General features: G+C 36.2%; 1 protein-coding gene across 3 annotated transcripts in view; it reads left to right on the forward strand.

Annotated features, from left to right (window-relative positions):
- The window catches only part of NBAS (NBAS subunit of NRZ tethering complex), a 158775-nt gene that overhangs the window by 14995 nt on the left and 127622 nt on the right, over window positions 1-16158 (forward strand). For all 3 annotated transcript variants that reach the window (XM_038130268.1, XM_038130269.1, XM_038130266.1), the window contains exons 10-21: window positions 92-230; window positions 1686-1751; window positions 5284-5412; window positions 7625-7688; window positions 8943-9136; window positions 10198-10455; window positions 11242-11367; window positions 12656-12807; window positions 13558-13692; window positions 13962-14040; window positions 14747-14848; window positions 15130-15266. In XM_038130268.1, coding sequence (XP_037986196.1) covers window positions 92-230; window positions 1686-1751; window positions 5284-5412; window positions 7625-7688; window positions 8943-9136; window positions 10198-10455; window positions 11242-11367; window positions 12656-12807; window positions 13558-13692; window positions 13962-14040; window positions 14747-14848; window positions 15130-15266 — 1581 coding nt within the window. The remainder of the gene's footprint in view (window positions 1-91; window positions 231-1685; window positions 1752-5283; window positions 5413-7624; window positions 7689-8942; window positions 9137-10197; window positions 10456-11241; window positions 11368-12655; window positions 12808-13557; window positions 13693-13961; window positions 14041-14746; window positions 14849-15129; window positions 15267-16158) is intronic.

Consider the following 16158-nt stretch of genomic DNA (forward strand, 5'->3'; position numbering starts at 1 on the left):
TGTTACTTTAAGCAAACTGCTATAGATTTAAGAAAATTAAAAAATATATAGCAGTATAGGAGCTCATAATGCATCTTTATATATATTACAGACTTCTCCTTGTAGGAGGCTGTGAAACAGATGAAGATGGAGTGTCTAAAGCAGCTGGTTGTGGAATATCTGCTTGGAGAATTCTGTCAGGCTCTCCCCATTACAAACAAGTCACTAGTTATGAAGATGATGTTAGAACAGTAAGTTTGTCTCCTCATTTTACTGGATGAATATTGTCACTGGAAGCTCAATAAATATCTCTTTATGAAAGATTAATTTAATGGGATGTTTTGCTATTTTCTAAGCTGTGATACATATGTCTAAACAGTTCTCTTTTTCCCCAAAGCATCTGTTTTTTGCTTTTTCTGTAGTATGATTTGAACTTTAAGTTCTTAATTATCACTTGTGGTTTTAAAACCAAAAACAAGAAGAAAGGAAAATTTCTGTAAATTTCCAAGCTACAATATTTTTTGCTCTTAGTTGTACATTGGGATATGTTACCTGTCTTTGTTGGGAAAAAAGTTAGAGTTTGTGCTTCTTCAACTTCAGAACAAAAGGCAGCACACCTGAAATAAATATTTCAGTTTAATTCTGTTTCTTGATTTCTTTTGCTTCTAGTAGAAGTAAATGTTTGATTTGGTAACAGCTTAGTTATACTGAAATAAATTTACAATATTCCCGGATAAATTCCAGTGTTTACTCTTATGTAGGTATTGCTTAGTATTACAAGTGAGTTGTTAATTTAATTGCAAATGAGGAGTGCTTTTCTGTGACATGTATACCTACTGAAGTTGACAGAATTAAGCAAACTGGATTTTATTATGCTTGCATTATTTTAAAGTAGGCAGTCTTATGGAAGTTTAAAAGTAGTAACATCACAGAATAAGCTGAGTTGGAAGAGACCCACAAAGATCATCGAGTTTAACTCCTGGCTCTGCACAGGATACCTTGAGTCACACTGTGTGCCCAAGAGTGTTGTCCAAACATCACTTTAGCTTGGTCAGGCTGGTGCTGTGACCACTCCTCTGGAGAGCCTGTTCCAGTGCCCAGCCACCCTTTGGGTGAAGAACCTTTTTCTGATATTCAACCTAAACCTGCCCTGACACCCCTTCAGGCCATTCCCTCAGGTCGTGTCACTGTCACCACAGAGCAGGGATCAGTGCTGGCCCCTCCTCTTCCCCTCCAAGGAAGCTGTTACTGCAGTGAGGTCTGCCCTCAGTCTCCTCCAGGCTGAACAGACCAAGTGACCTCAGTCACTCCTCTCATGGCTTCCCCTCAGGGCCCTTCACCATCCTCATGGCTTTCTTTGGGAATGCTGATGGCTTAATCTCTGTCATATATTGTAGCCCTACTGGCTCATTCAACTCACTGTCAACCAGGACCCACAAGTCCCTTTCTGCAGCACTGCTCTCCAGCCTCTCATTCCCCAGTCTGTGCACACAGCCAGGGCTACCTCAGATACACAATGTGGCACTTGGTCTTGTTAAACTTCATATGGTTGGTGATTGCCCATCTCTCTAAGTTTTCAAGGTCTTTCTGCAGAACCTCTAAAGAATCTTGCAAAGTTATTTTAGTATTTAAATATGACTTAATTTTTGGTGCATGAAACTGTAGGAGATTGTTTTTCATTGTATGATTTGTTTCTGTTCTTACAGGCACAGAGAAGAGGATTATTAAGGATTATGAATTTAAGATTTTACAGCAGGCGAGGAACAGAACAGGTATTAAGATCTAGGTCTACCTCAGAAATATATTTTACTAACATAATGGTCCATTAATGACTACCTGAGAGACTGACTGCAAGTAGGTGTTAATTTATGCAACTGAGGAATTAACATTCTATTAAATTAATCAAAAAGCTTTAGCATTAAATGGAGTAGCTTGCCACTTATTTGGCTTTCTTAAAAATCCAGTTAGTTCATTTGCTGAACCATGAATCACTGGGTTTCAGGAACAGGTCTAGAGATATAGAGTTCAATATTAAATGTAAACCCTTATTCAAAAAGAAAGGTATAAGAAGCCACCTAATTATTTGTTAATGAATGTGATAATCAGACCATGTTAGATGTGTTATATATTCTACCAGAAAAAAAGTAGATTGTGATGATGTTTCTCAAGTATATGCCCAAGAGATAAAGAATAAGAACAAAACTCAGCCTTCTGCACTACACATATCCCACTAGAAACCAGCAAAAAAACTTCAGCCCACAATTTTCACACCATGTGGGGAAGAAAAAATGAGTGGATTCAAACTAATAATTTATGGCTTAAATAGAGCAGACACAAGGACTTTATTTTTACAGTCTGAGATACTATAGAAACATTTTGCTAAGTAGCTTCAGAAGTTTATTTTGGGTCAGACTTCAACTCCCAGGACACATGTGAACCTAATGAAACTTCTGATCAGAACCAACTTATTTGTAATAAACTCTGGGTATGGACCTTGTGTTCTCCTCTGCCATCAATGAGTGTTAAACCTTGAATGTCGTGGTGAAGTGTAGGTGTGTGCTCTCTGTATTTCTAAGGTGTTGTACATGGTGCTCATGGCTTTCTTCTACATGCCTTAGGAACTTCCCATGCAGTACTGCACTTCCTTTCCTTATCTCTTGTCTGCTCATCACGTGTAGCCTGGGTTTGATTCCTTTTTCTATCCCCCTTTCCCTTGTAAAAGAGTTTATTTTCCCTTCTTTTGCATTACAAGGATAGAACAGTAAAGAATCTGTCTACCACCTTTGCTCCGTGTCCTCCTGAGAGGAAAAAATGTCTGATCAGAGTTGGAAATGACCTTAATAAATTTTTGGGAAGTTTTAGATGCCTGGTTAAAAGAGGAAATTGTCTGCTTAATTGGAAAGGGAAAACAAATCTTTCTCAATCTTTCTCAAGGGTGGAAAAGGGAGAGATTTTATCTCCTTCACTGAAAATGCTAAAGATAAAGCTAACGAGCTTTTTTAGCTGAAAAGCTTGTATTGCATGTAGCTGTACTAAACTTCAACTTCATTGCACTTGCCAGTACTAAATTAATGAAGAAATATGGAAACTTATTTATCCTTGAATGTTTTGATTCAATTTCAGAGATTATGGCTTAAATATATAAGGTATAGTTCTTATTCCTAGTGTGAAATTAACATCATACTTAAAATATGATAGATGCAGCAGCTAGAGGACTTGTAGATGAGAACTGGCAGCACTGGGATTTGATTCTTAGTGTTGTTAAATGACACTTAAAAATGTGAAGTGCCAGCCTGCTGAGTTTCTCAGCATCTTCTTTTGCTGTTCCCTTAAGCTGATGAGCTGTTTACAGGGGCAGCATTGCCTGCTTTGGCGAAGGACTGATTAATTTTTATAGATAACAGGGCTTGGGTGATAAATTCGAGTGTGTTAATGGCCACCCAATATCTAAATCTCACAGCCAGAGAATTATTACTGACTGCTGAGTAAACATTTACCTCCTTTCAAGATCTGTAATGTATACCACTGATCACTTATCTGAACAGGTTATATATTTTACCTCTATGTTTGAGTCCTTTCACAGTCTTTTGTTCTTTGTCCGTTGTGCAGGCAAATTGACTTGTAAAGAGAGAAGGGCCATTAGAAGGCATGTACAATTCCTGGGCAAATTACAGCTGAAAGTGCAGTACTGCAGCTGCCTAAGAATATAGTCAGAGAATATGAATTTTTTCTAGTATTTAAATAATTCTTAATGGGGTTAAAAAAACCCCTTAATGCTCTCCTTTTCAATTAAAAACACATTTTAGGTATGGATTTTAAGGAGTGCTCTCAACAGCTGGAAGCCATTGTACAACAGTAAACATTTCTTGATTGTTACTGCTTCTATGGCATGCCTAGAACTTTAAAAAGGCTAAGAAATAAAATGAAAATAATAGTAAAAAAACTCCCGAGTCTCAACAAACACACTGACCTGAAAAGAATGTTTATCTTCAAATAACACCTACCAGTAACATTCTGTAGAAATGCCATTTAAACTTCTTAATTGATGGATGCCAACTAACCTTTCTGTGCTTTATTTGTGTTGGGGTATTTTCTGAGAGGGGTGGTGCTGGCCTAAAAAAAATTTGTTACCTGCATACTTGGAAAAATTTAACTGTGAATCTTTCTTAAAAGGTTTTTTAAAGTGAGCTAACAAAATGGAATTTTATGAACAATGTAATTTTTGGGAATCTGGTTCCTGCTGTCTTTCAGGGAAGATGAGACACTGAGAAATGAATGGTCTTTCTGAAAACATAGAATTTTGTGGGGAAAGGGGTGAATAAATGTAAAAAATATTTTCAGAAATTGTCATTCATTGCCAGTGTCACTAAATTTGACTTAAAAATTTAAGTGTGTATTTAGAGTGTCTTGTGGAAATAGCGTACAGATCCAGTTGTAAATGTGCTGGATTTTGTGAATCCCTAAGAAGGTATTTTGTTATAAGTATATTTTGCCTCTTCAGGTGTCCAGAGCTGATGAAAAACTTAATCCAGGAGAATTTTTGTAGCCCTAAAGAAGTTAATGTACAAATATTGAATTATTTTATCTGTATGGACTTAATCTGATATTTGTTATGTTACTACTTGGTCTCTTGTCACTCAAGAGGTTCTTGGATTCTGATTCAGTGTCCTGAAATGAACAGTGTGCTCCTCTGAGATCTCTTATTGGCTGTATTTCTTGTATCACTTTTTTGTTTTCCTTTAATTTAAGAATTTAATTTGTAATAATGCTCACGTATAAGTTTACTCTCAGGGAGGAAGAGTTGTACTGAGCTGTGGTTTGGTAGTAGTCTTTCTTGAGGACTGTTAAGGAGCAATTGGGACCAGAGAGTCAGGATAGTAGAAAACTGAGGCTGCTGGATGTTTTTTTTGTCAACCTGCGGTTTTCCCTCCAAGCAGCTCTGCATTGCTGTCAGGGTGTTCTCTTAGGAATGCTGCACTTCCAGCTTTTATTTGCCATACAACAACGTGATACAGAAGTTTACATTCCTAAAGATTTATTCATGCTAAGATAGTGCTGTTCCTTCATGCGGGTTATTTTTATTTTTCCATGTCATAACTGATCTCTTACCTTTTTCTTTTAGAATAAGGGTTTTATGTTTGATTTTAATTTAAGGCATGTTAACTTTTCAGAGTAGAAGGTTGTACAAATTTTTGTTTCACTAAAATATAAAAAAAAAACATTTGGAGGAATTTTTGGGTTATTCCTTGGTGTATATTTTTATTGTGTGTGTTTGTTTATTTGCTTGGATATCATGTTCAACAGGATGGAGTTTTCAAGATGAATCTTTCTCCTGATGGAGCTCTTTTGGCAGCTATTCATTTCTCAGGAAAACTGACGATCTGGTCTATTCCATCTCTCAGACAACAAGGAGAATGGGACCAAACTGCTCAGGTAAGAAGAATGTACATGTTTAGAAGCTTGAGTTATATATCTTACTCCTCTGGAATTGTGTATTTGTAGGAGATGAGAGGAGTTCAGGTAACTGTGTTAGCTACACACTAGCTTGCTTCCCAGTCAGTTCCATGTTTTTCAAGAGCCTGATGTCGCTATAGAGCGCGACACGGCGCAAGCACCAAGACTCAGATCAGAAGGCTGTAGAGGGCTATTTATTAAAGCAACCTGTTCCCTTTATAGTTTTACAGGATATTTACATTTGCTTAAGAAACACATACACTGCCCATTGGTCATGAGAAAGAAACAAAACTCTCAATAGGTGAAAAGGAGGCATGTCACTCTGTGAGCCAACTAAAGTCCGTATCTTTTGACTTTCTCTCTTCTTCACATTGTCATGGTGATAGCCTTGGTATCTTCCTTGAGAGAGGCTTTCCTTATCTTCAGGAAGCCTTCACTGGCTCACAAGAACAGTACAAAAATGTCTTTCCTTCACCCTATACTTACATTTATTGTAATCTTTCTATGTTATGCCCGTAAACTGTGAACTTGAAAAATTACGAAAAAGAGCCAATTATGTTGCAATGAATTTTTCATGAGGCATTTTGGTACCAAGTAGGTAACTGTTGAAATTAGACTACAACGCCATTAGACTGAAATGCAGTCACAGAAGAGAAGTAGAGGCTCACATGGCTCAGTTTGTTTCACTGGTTGAAACTAAATTCTGGATTTCTTAGTGTACTCTATTCCTCCCTCAAAATTTACCATACTTGGTTCCAGATGATGCTGTAGAATATTTTCTTAATCAGTTTGCTGTTAAGTCCAATGCTTTCTGCAGGAATTGTTTGCAAAACTAAGTAGAGGAACTTACATTAGAAATTGCTCAGACACTGGCAAACTTTTAGTGACTTGTGTGAATTTAAACACTGGGTATTTAAAGCTAAATAGTTTTCAAAGAAAAAAAAAACAACCCAACTTTATTTTAATGAGGAAATGCATTCTGAAAAGTGAGAAATCTGAAATGATGCACACTAGTATGTGAAGTGTTCTGATTTTCCTCCCATTAATTTCTTGACTAATAGGCTTTTCACTGGGAGTACTGTATGTTATGTTATAAACCTACGAGACATAAACCAATATCTGTTCCAAGCAGGGTAAACAAATGGGATCGAAATGTAATTTCAAGCTTATTTAGAAAAGCATTTTTTAAACAGCAACCAAAACAAACAAACGAACAAAAACCTCAAAGAATTTCTGCTGTAGTGTTGGGATAAGCATTGTGTCTATATATGCATATCTATTTATCTCTATTTTTACTATAAACTTCAGACAAATTTTGCTCACGGATGCCTGCAGTGAGTTGTATTTTTTCTTTGTTTTTAGCAATAATGAATATGTATTCTGAAGAAGCATTCTGGACTTCATATTCAGTGAGGGTGATATAAAGGAATATTTAGTGCTTGACTGTTCTCAAAAGTTTTTTTATAGGTGAAACTGGTGTCCAAATATAATGTGTATTTTCCTAATAGGTGTGAAATTAACTTAGAGTGGCCTCATGTTTACTTTTAATTAGTAGACTTTCCTCTTCCTACTGAAAAATCAAGTCTGAAAAACACCTTCTGCTTTATCCAAATGTGCTTCATTTATTTCAGCTTGCTGTATTTCAACTGCATTGCACTGGGGGGCAGGATTTCTGTCACTGCTAAATCAGGTTTAAAATAACAGCAACAAAATTCTAAACCTTGCGGTGCCTCAGTTAATAATGCTGCTGCTTTTCTTGCAGTAGTCTTGAAAGGGGCTTTATAATTGTGAAAATAGCTGGGGAAAATACTTACAGAACTGTGCTAGACTGTCACACAGGACCACTACACAGACTATCTTGGAAATTATTTTATGTGCCTGCAGTCCTGTGTATAGACATTAGAAGCAAACACTATGCTTTTGATTGCTGGAGAACCTTTATTTCAGAAATCTTTAGGATATGGTTACTGTTTAAAGCTGGTCAGGCCATGACTTGTGGTTTTGTTTTTATTCTTTTAATTGTCTGTAGAAAAGTCCAGTGGTACTGCAGCAGTTGTATGTTTATGCTTGAGAAGAGTTTGAATTTATAGAGAGCATTTTAATTGAAAAATGAGTGGGTCAACAACAGAGTAAATAAATGGATTCTGTGTTACAAAGATGTACTTGCATGTAATTTTTTTTTTTTTTTTAGCCGGGCTATGATGAGCTTAACCCAGACTGGAGACTCTCTAGTGAAAAAAGAAAGAAAATAAAAGGTATACAGTACAGTGAGATCATTATTTTATATCACTGGGCAGTTAAAATAGTAATGCAAATAAGTGAGTTCTGAAATAGCTGAATTAAATCTCAGTCAGGGTGCCAAAATTGCATTATTTGAATTTGTAGCATGGTAGATCTAAATGAGTGTCACAATAGGGTTTTTTTTTTTTTCAGATTCTCTTTTAGGAATGCTTTTGTAGCTGTAAAAAAGTTAATATTTCAGTTAGCACAGGATTTCATTTTTTCTTCCTGTAAATGTCTAATAAGTCTTGAAAGCTACTGTAATTTAAAGATACCAGTTAAAAATTCTAAAAACAATTCTAAAGCAATTTTGTCTAACTGGATTTACCTTATCATACTCTGTTATTTTCTGAAAGCTCAGGCCAATCTGAGCAGCCATTTAGCACCTGGTTATTGCATGGCTGTTCCAAGAGTGCAGAGATCAATAGTCATTCCATGATCCATTTGCTGCTGCTTATACACATCTATATTATTAAAAATTTCCTGCTTCTTTGTATATTTTCCTTGGAGATTCTGTCTTCTGGTTAATTCATCTGACCTTCATAGGTAGGCTGCTGGTTAAGCACTATTAAAAAAGGAATAGTCTGACCTGTTTCTTAGTGCTGTTTGGGGAAAGGTTGTTTTCATCAGAGGAGTGGGAAGTGACATGTGGGGAGCAGTATGAGCCCACTCTGTGATGAACATTTTGTCCCAACACCCAGTTACCATAATCAAGACAGTGACTGGAAATGCCATAGCGTCCATCCTCAGTCCTAGAGCCTTTCTTGTTTATTTGCTTTTTTTAGTTTAATATTCCTAACAACCTCCTCTTGGAATATGTTGATATGTTTATTTGTCCTCAAAAGCAGTGTAGTCTTTTCTGATTTTCATTACTATTAGGTTTGTTGTCATGTTGAGGATGGCCTGGTAGGTAATGAAGTAGATCTTTATCTTAGATGAAGAGTCTGTTTTCGTGAAAGCAAATCAGTTTACTGTGAATTTTTTCCAAATAATTTATATATATTATATTTGTAATTGTGAGGGTTTTTTTGTTCTCAACGGCTTTATTTAATACAAAAATGGTTTAGTAAAAGATAACTGATATAAAATACAGACTTAGTGAACTAAGGTTGCAAATATAACAATAAATATCTGTTAGATTACACTGTATTTCTTCATAATGGCAGTCTCCTTTGTTCTTACCTGAGGTTTAACATTATCTTTCTTTATATGGTGCATTCTTATTTTAGATAAAGAATCCTATTACCCATTGATAGATGTAAATTGGTGGGCAGATAATTCTGTCATCCTTGCTCGCTGCTCTGGTGCATTGACTGTGTCATCAGTCAAGACATTAAGAAACCTGCTGGGAAAGACGTGTGAATGGTTTGAGAGTTCTCCTCAGGTCACCTCGGCTCACGATGGAGGATTTCTAAGTCTGGAGGTGAGGAATGTGCACAAGCAGGTATCCTTTTGGATTGCAGTTTGCTTTTTTATATGTGATCCTAAGGTAGGGGGGCTAAAATAAAAGCTGTTACTACTAATAGGAAAAGTGATTCTTCTTCCTTATCTGTAGATAAGCATTGCAGGGGGATTCTGAACTTGCTGCAGCTTAACTGTGCTAAGAAAAACTTGATAAAACAATAAATAACTTGTGGAGGGTAGAAGCAAAACTCCTGAAACGTTGAGTCTCACTGAAAGGAAAATGGCAACAGAAAAGAATTTGTGTTGACAGTAACCTTGCCTTGTATGTTAGTGTTCTGAAGAACACTGCAACCATCCCTCTTCCACTTGGAAATACATGGCTCATAAAGAAAGAGTGAACACATTTCAGTTAGACATGAGAAACACAGTGAAAGCAGAGCCACATAAGAGATACATTTTTTGTTAATTTTTAGTCGGATTCCGGAAGGGAGTAGATTAAAAAATCAACCAGTAATTTTCTTTAAAACAGAGAAAATGACTCTTTTCTAAAGCTTATACTGAAATAGGTGTTAAACATCTTAATCAAAAGTTTTAACATTAGAATCAAAAAATCTCAGTACAAAGCTTCTGTGTATGTTTTTGGAAAAGTTTTATTATTCTGGAAATAATATGTAGAGCTAATGACTGGCATACCACAGCCTAAGGATGTAGTCTTGAGATTGCATTGAATAGAAAACCTTGATTTGAGTAGCTGAGAGTTGAAAATGCTCCTGTATGCTGCAGTAAGCTATAGAAAGTGTGGGAAGATGTCTCCACTGTTCTACCCTGTCTTGGCTGGTGCAGGAGGTGTAGGATAAAGGCAGGTTACTAAGAAGCCTTCACTTTGGTAGGTGAGGGATGAAACCTCACATCCAGGAGACACATGCAGTCAGGGTTTGTGGAACAGGTTAAGCAGACTGAGAAACAAAGTGTTTAAGGGAGAGAGGGCGGAAGGATGTTGATTGTGAAATTTGAAGTGGAAGATTGCTAAACTAGTTAAGGTGTACTATGTGTATACTACTTCTTCATGTTTTCTTGCAGTGTGAGATGAAACTCGTTCCAAAAAGACTGCGCTTGGAGAGCAGGCCTGGTGATGAAGATGAGGGAGATGATGACTCGGACTCAGATGAAGAAACTTCTGCTAAGGACAGATACTTCAGCTACCTAAAGCAAGGCCTGTACTTTGTAACAGAAATGGAACGATTTGCTCCTCCGCGGAAACGACCACGTACTATTACAAAGAATTTCCGCCTTGTCAGCTTAAGATCCACGACTCCAGAGGAACTGTACCAGAGAAAAGTAAGTCTGGAAGGAAAAGTCAAATCTTTTTTAATCAGCTTTATTTAGAAATACCTTTTTATTTTTCTTTTAATTCCTGATGTGTTGACAGAAGGATTTAGGATTTATTTCTGAAAATCTCTTAACTGACAGTGTTCTGTGTCACCTGATCAAAGGGATCCTTTTTAAAAACTAGCATTATAGTAACTGAAATGATGTGGTGTTTCCACTGGGAGACACTGTGAATCATTGGCTTGGCTAGACTTGGACGTGTACTCATGTGTTTGTATTTAGTTTGAGACTTGGCACATATGTTGAGTGAAATGGGTTCGACTTGTTGTTGGTCCAGGAGTGGGTTAATTTACAGTCTTTTGTGAGTGTTTTGCATGTTTTTTCAGATATATGTACAGATTAGGCCTCTGAGTCATTCTTACCAAGCAGATACTGCTCTGTTTTTATGGATCTTGGACAGACTGCTTTGTCTAGGCCATTCCAGTTGTTCTCATGGTAAACCAGCCTGCTCTGTAACTGTTACAGTTCCCAGGGAGTGCTGGTGTCAGACTAAATATGATGTATAACTGATATGATGTTACCTAAATAACATCTTCCTTTTATTTGAGGGGAAAAATCTTTGATTTTCCAAAGGTCAGATCTGAGTCTTATCTGTATCTTGAACCAGTCTCTTTCCTACCTGCAAATGCATACCCTCAGTAATTATCCCTCTGCCTCTTTCAACACAAGAATTAACAATTCATTGTTCAATATGGAAAATCAGATGACTTTCATTTTCATGTGTTTGCTTTTTAGATTGATAATGAAGAATATGGGGAAGCATTATCTTTAGCTCAAACGTATGGCCTTGATTCTGATCTTGTATACCAAAGACAGTGGAGGAAGTCGGCGGTTAATGTCGCTTCAATTCAAGACTACTTGGTGTGTTTGTGTTTTGTGATTTTTTTTTTTTTTTTTAGACTTTCTTGTCAGACTGTCTGTGTTATCTTTACAGAAATGGAATTCTCAGTTGTGTTCTGATTTATGCAATGTAAATTGGTGGCAGATTGAAGAATTGTTCTGAAAATTCCATTTCATGTCACGTGTAAGAGAACAGTTTAACTGAAGGCCTGATCTAGAAACCTTGGCAGTTAATGAAAGTCTTTTGGGATATCTTCTAACTTCTGTTAATAGCAACACACTTCCTGTGTGTAATCTCTTCCCCCGCATGTAGCAGTAGATTATTGCCTGGCAAATGAAGAATAGTAATAGGAAATATCAACTGTTTATACTTCAAGTTATTATAGAAAGTAAACTGGGAAGGTGAAGTTGGTATCAATAGCTGCATCACAAAGTTTGAATAACAAAATATACAGTGAACTGCAAACTGTAACTGAGCTTTTGAGTAGAATTCAATATGGGGTTTTTTTTGGCTTGGAACAAAGAGTGCTAACTCAGCAGAAAAATGGTGTTGAAGTTGTACAACCTCATGGTTGTGTTAAACTATTAGTAATAGAAATATAATAATACTATAGAACAGTAATATATAGTTTAGTATTAGAATAGTAGATAGAGTATAGTAGTAGATAGAATAATATAGGTATATTAGTGTGTATATATAGTAGTATAGATAGGTATCTTAGTCTAGGCTAAAGTATTACAAGAGATCAAGAGAAGTGTATTCTGTTGTTTTTTTCAAGTCAGATATTGACTGAATGTCAAAATTCAGCCATTCTGTATATGATCTGTAATGTCAACCAAAGATCAGCAGATAAGGCAAATCTATTTTGTAATTCTGGTGCCTTTTCTGTCACAGAATCTTAGTGCTTATGAAGAGGATGGTATTGAAAATTACTCAAGTGCTATTGTGGAATTTATACACTTGGTTTGTAAAACATGTATTTTACCCCTAAACCATCACATTTTATTTAGTGCAAAAAGGAGTAAAGTTAATTAGAAAGTACAAATAATAACTTCTGTTCCAGTTGTTGTGGAAGTTCTGCTGAGTAATTTGGTATTTCCGTGCCCTTTTCTGCCATGTATATATTCCCCTCTGAGGGAATTGTGTTTATTGTGTTCTCATCTCTTTTTTTGGTTTGCACTGTCAGTCACCAGGGGAGCTTGACATTTTCTTAAGTGGAAGAAATACATGAGAACTTTAGTGTGATCTCTGGTTCCATTGCTTTGGGTTGGACCATGTAACGTTGGCTGTGCTCTTGTTCTTGGACAGAGCAAAATCAAGAAACGTGCCTGGGTTCTTCATGAGTGCTTGGAAAGAGTTCCAGAAAATGCAGATGCTGCTAAGAAGCTGCTTCAGTATGGCTTGAAGGGCACAGACTTGGAGGCTCTTGTGGCCATTGGAAAAGGAGAGGATGGTGGCAGGTTTGGGAAGAGTATTTTTTTTTTGTTTGTTTTCTTTTTAAAGAATGGGGTATAAAGTATTTTATAGTGACTTGGTAAAATTCTTTTCTTATCAACCACTAGTGAAAGTACTGAGAAGCTTTTGCAGGACATAAAGCAAGGTCATGCTTTGACTCAGACTATTCTATAGATGTCCATAAGGTACCTGTAGATTTTATCTATGTATGTATATAAAATGCAGTGTTCATTGTAAGTACATGCCCTGTAATGTCTTCATCAGAGGGAGTTTATGATGTCAATATTTTTCTATGAGAATTTATTTCTCTTGCTGCTTCTGAAAGCTGCAACTAACCCTATAAATGTATTTGGTTATGTCTTAGTTGTATGGATCAAGCAGAAGCAATAGAAACACAATAGAGACAATTCTCCTCAGTGTTCAGTTTCTGATGGTAGAAATAGAAAGAGGCTGTTCTTTCTTTGTGCAGTCTTGTGCTGGAGAGCTGCTGCCAATCCAGTTGCTGGCTGTGGAATTTAGAAACTTCTATCAAGTTTGGTTTGTTTTGTTTTAGGGAGGGAGTGGAAACAGGAGTTGATGTCTCTTGGCTTGGGAAGAATCCCTGTTTGTTTAAAACACAAAAATTCAGTATTTTTCTACAAATGTGGAGATTTTTAGTCAAAACATAGACAAAAAGCTGTTTTAATATGTCTCTTCAAAAATGATTTCACTTTTTTTTCCCCTTCATTGCTTAGATTGTTGATTTTGTCTTCCAGATTTATCTTGCCAGGGGAAGTGGACATTGAAATTCCTTATGAAGACCTTCTGTCACCAGATGAAGAAATGGATACTAGAAGGGAAAAGGAGGCCAAGAAGCGTCAAGAACTGCTATTATCAATAAACTTCTCAAAGTAAATGAAATGTTAAGCCATGTTTTATTCAGAATTATAGGTTTATAATAACTACACAGTTGCAAGAACATAATTACTCTTGTATATTATTCCTACTAGAAAAGTGGTTTAAATTTTAATTGGCATTATATTGTGTCACAGTTCTCGGTTTACTTAATTTCTTGATATATCCCAGTGCATAAGGTCATTAAAATGTGTAACCTTTGTCTTCACATGCACGTGACATAAAATACTAATGGCAAATGTGAAAATTCTTGTTCTGAACACAGGCTGACCCTGGAACAGAAGGAGCTCTGCCGCAGCAGGCTGAAGCTGTTAACTTACCTTGATCGCCTTGAGACCTATGTGGTGAGTTCTTCTGAGTTCTCACACCACAGGTATTCCTGTAACTTCTGCATCACATCATCTTACCCTTTTTTGTTATTTATTGTGGTATTAATGTTTATAGCCTTGTTGAAAGGCTATAAACTCCAGTCTATCACTGGAGAAAAGTAAGATGTTTTCTGTTCGAGTCACGGTGTTACTCCTGCTTCACTGTTTCAACAGGACAGCTTCTAGTCTTGAGAGGTGCAGTTGGGCAAAAGCCTGCTTTGAGCATCCTGTGTCTGCAGGGAATATATGCAACTACATGGCATATAGAGTTCAGGCAGGGTTACTGTGATGTCCCTGTCAGTAAAATTGTCAAGTTCTGTGCAGGTTCTCTAGCAAATCTTTTTCTTCCATGAGTTTATGAAGGTGTAAGTTTTTGGAATGTCAAACTGTATTTTACTAAGTTTTTAAATTTAAAGTTTGCAGTTGTTAATGCACACACTCCCATTATGGCTTTTACCACATCCCTGTAATTAATGATGTCTAAACCTTAATTAAAATAAGGCAGAAAATTGTTTAGCTTATCAACCAAAAATGCATCTGTTTTTTTTCATACTGAAACAAAAAACCCAGCATACATTTCAGCATATATCTCATACTTACTCATCCTGGGATAAAAAGATGTGTGGACTTTTTGATGCTTTTGTAAATCTTGTATAAAAAGCAGTCTTTTATTTTTTTGAAGGAAATCCTTGGAGGGCCTCATGCAGCTGAGCATTATGATGGAGAATTCTTTAAGAAGTTCAGAAATCAGAATATTGTCCTTTCAGCAAGAACTTATGCTCGGGTATTAATATTTATGTTGCTCGAATCCAATGTTGTTTTGATACTGCTCTTTGCACTAAAGTGCTTTTTCCTCCTCCCTTTGAACTTGGTTGAATCTCAGTAGAAATTTAAGAGGTGGTATCTTTGTTTGATTTTAAATAAATAAATGCTGTGACCCTGACCTTGTTTTTTTTGTTGCTAAAGAAAATTTTAAAATGAACTGCGTTGTATGACCTAAACTTTCTTACTCATTTTCAGTCTAAATCAGTCTTAAGCTCTGCAGCTTACTGTTCTGTTCTTCAGGAAAGCAACGTCAGAGCCCTGGAAATTTTGTTCACTTTCCATGGATCAGCTTTACTTCCACACAGACAGGCAATTCTCTCGAATTTCCCAGAGACTACTTCACCACATGAGTATGCTTTGCTGTTACCTGAAGCTTGGTAAGGGTGCATTGATAGATACTAAATCAAAGAGAGAAGACTTCTAGAGTAATACGTAAATTAATTTCCATGTATGGCAGTCTGCTATTGGTTATTATCTGGAATCAAGAGAGCAATTTTGTCTGTGTGGGACTTGGCTTTGCCAGTCATCACTTTCTGCTTTACTTTGTGCCATTTGTAGAATCCTTTTGGTCATTAACAGGGAAGTAGGGAACTTAGAGGTTCTTTGCTCTATTGCATATCTAAGAGGGAACATGGACTTTTCTGACCTGAAACTGCCCTGATTTTCACATGTGTCGTACAGGTCTTTAATTGGTTTGTGATAACAGCCAGTGTTAGGAAAGGAATAATACAAGTGTTTAGGTCCCTGGAAGCAAATACCTTTTTCTGGATTTGTTTTGTAAAGTAATTTAACACTTAAGCAGTCAGTAACTTCAGAATAATTAATCTTCTTGATACTGATTCTTGCGTAACTTGGTAAGGTAGAATTATGAAAAGCTTTAAATACAGATTTTCCTGCTGTTTCATTTCAGCAAAAAATGTTATTTTCTGTAAATTTCATCTAAATTTTTTGAGTCTTCCTTAAACATCATAATTAAGTTCTGTATATTAATTAGAATAATTTTTTGCATTTAGAGTTTCTTTTCGACACTTCAGTTATGATATTAGTTTGGAAGCGTATTGTTCAGTGCTCATAAAGAGATGGACAGATTTCATCATTTGGTATTTTACAATACGACTTTGAAGCCTTACTTAAAAGGGAAAGTTTTTGGAGGAGCTAATAGAATTTTTTTTGTAGTCTTCCATTATTATGTTTAAGCTTTTCACTTCAAGGTTTTGCCAGTCCCATTTGGGCAATTCTCCTTTTACAATAGGGTTTTTCAATTAATCA

This window comes from Motacilla alba, chromosome 3 (genome assembly GCF_015832195.1).
Source record: "Motacilla alba alba isolate MOTALB_02 chromosome 3, Motacilla_alba_V1.0_pri, whole genome shotgun sequence".
Taxonomy (NCBI): Eukaryota; Metazoa; Chordata; class Aves; order Passeriformes; family Motacillidae; genus Motacilla; species Motacilla alba.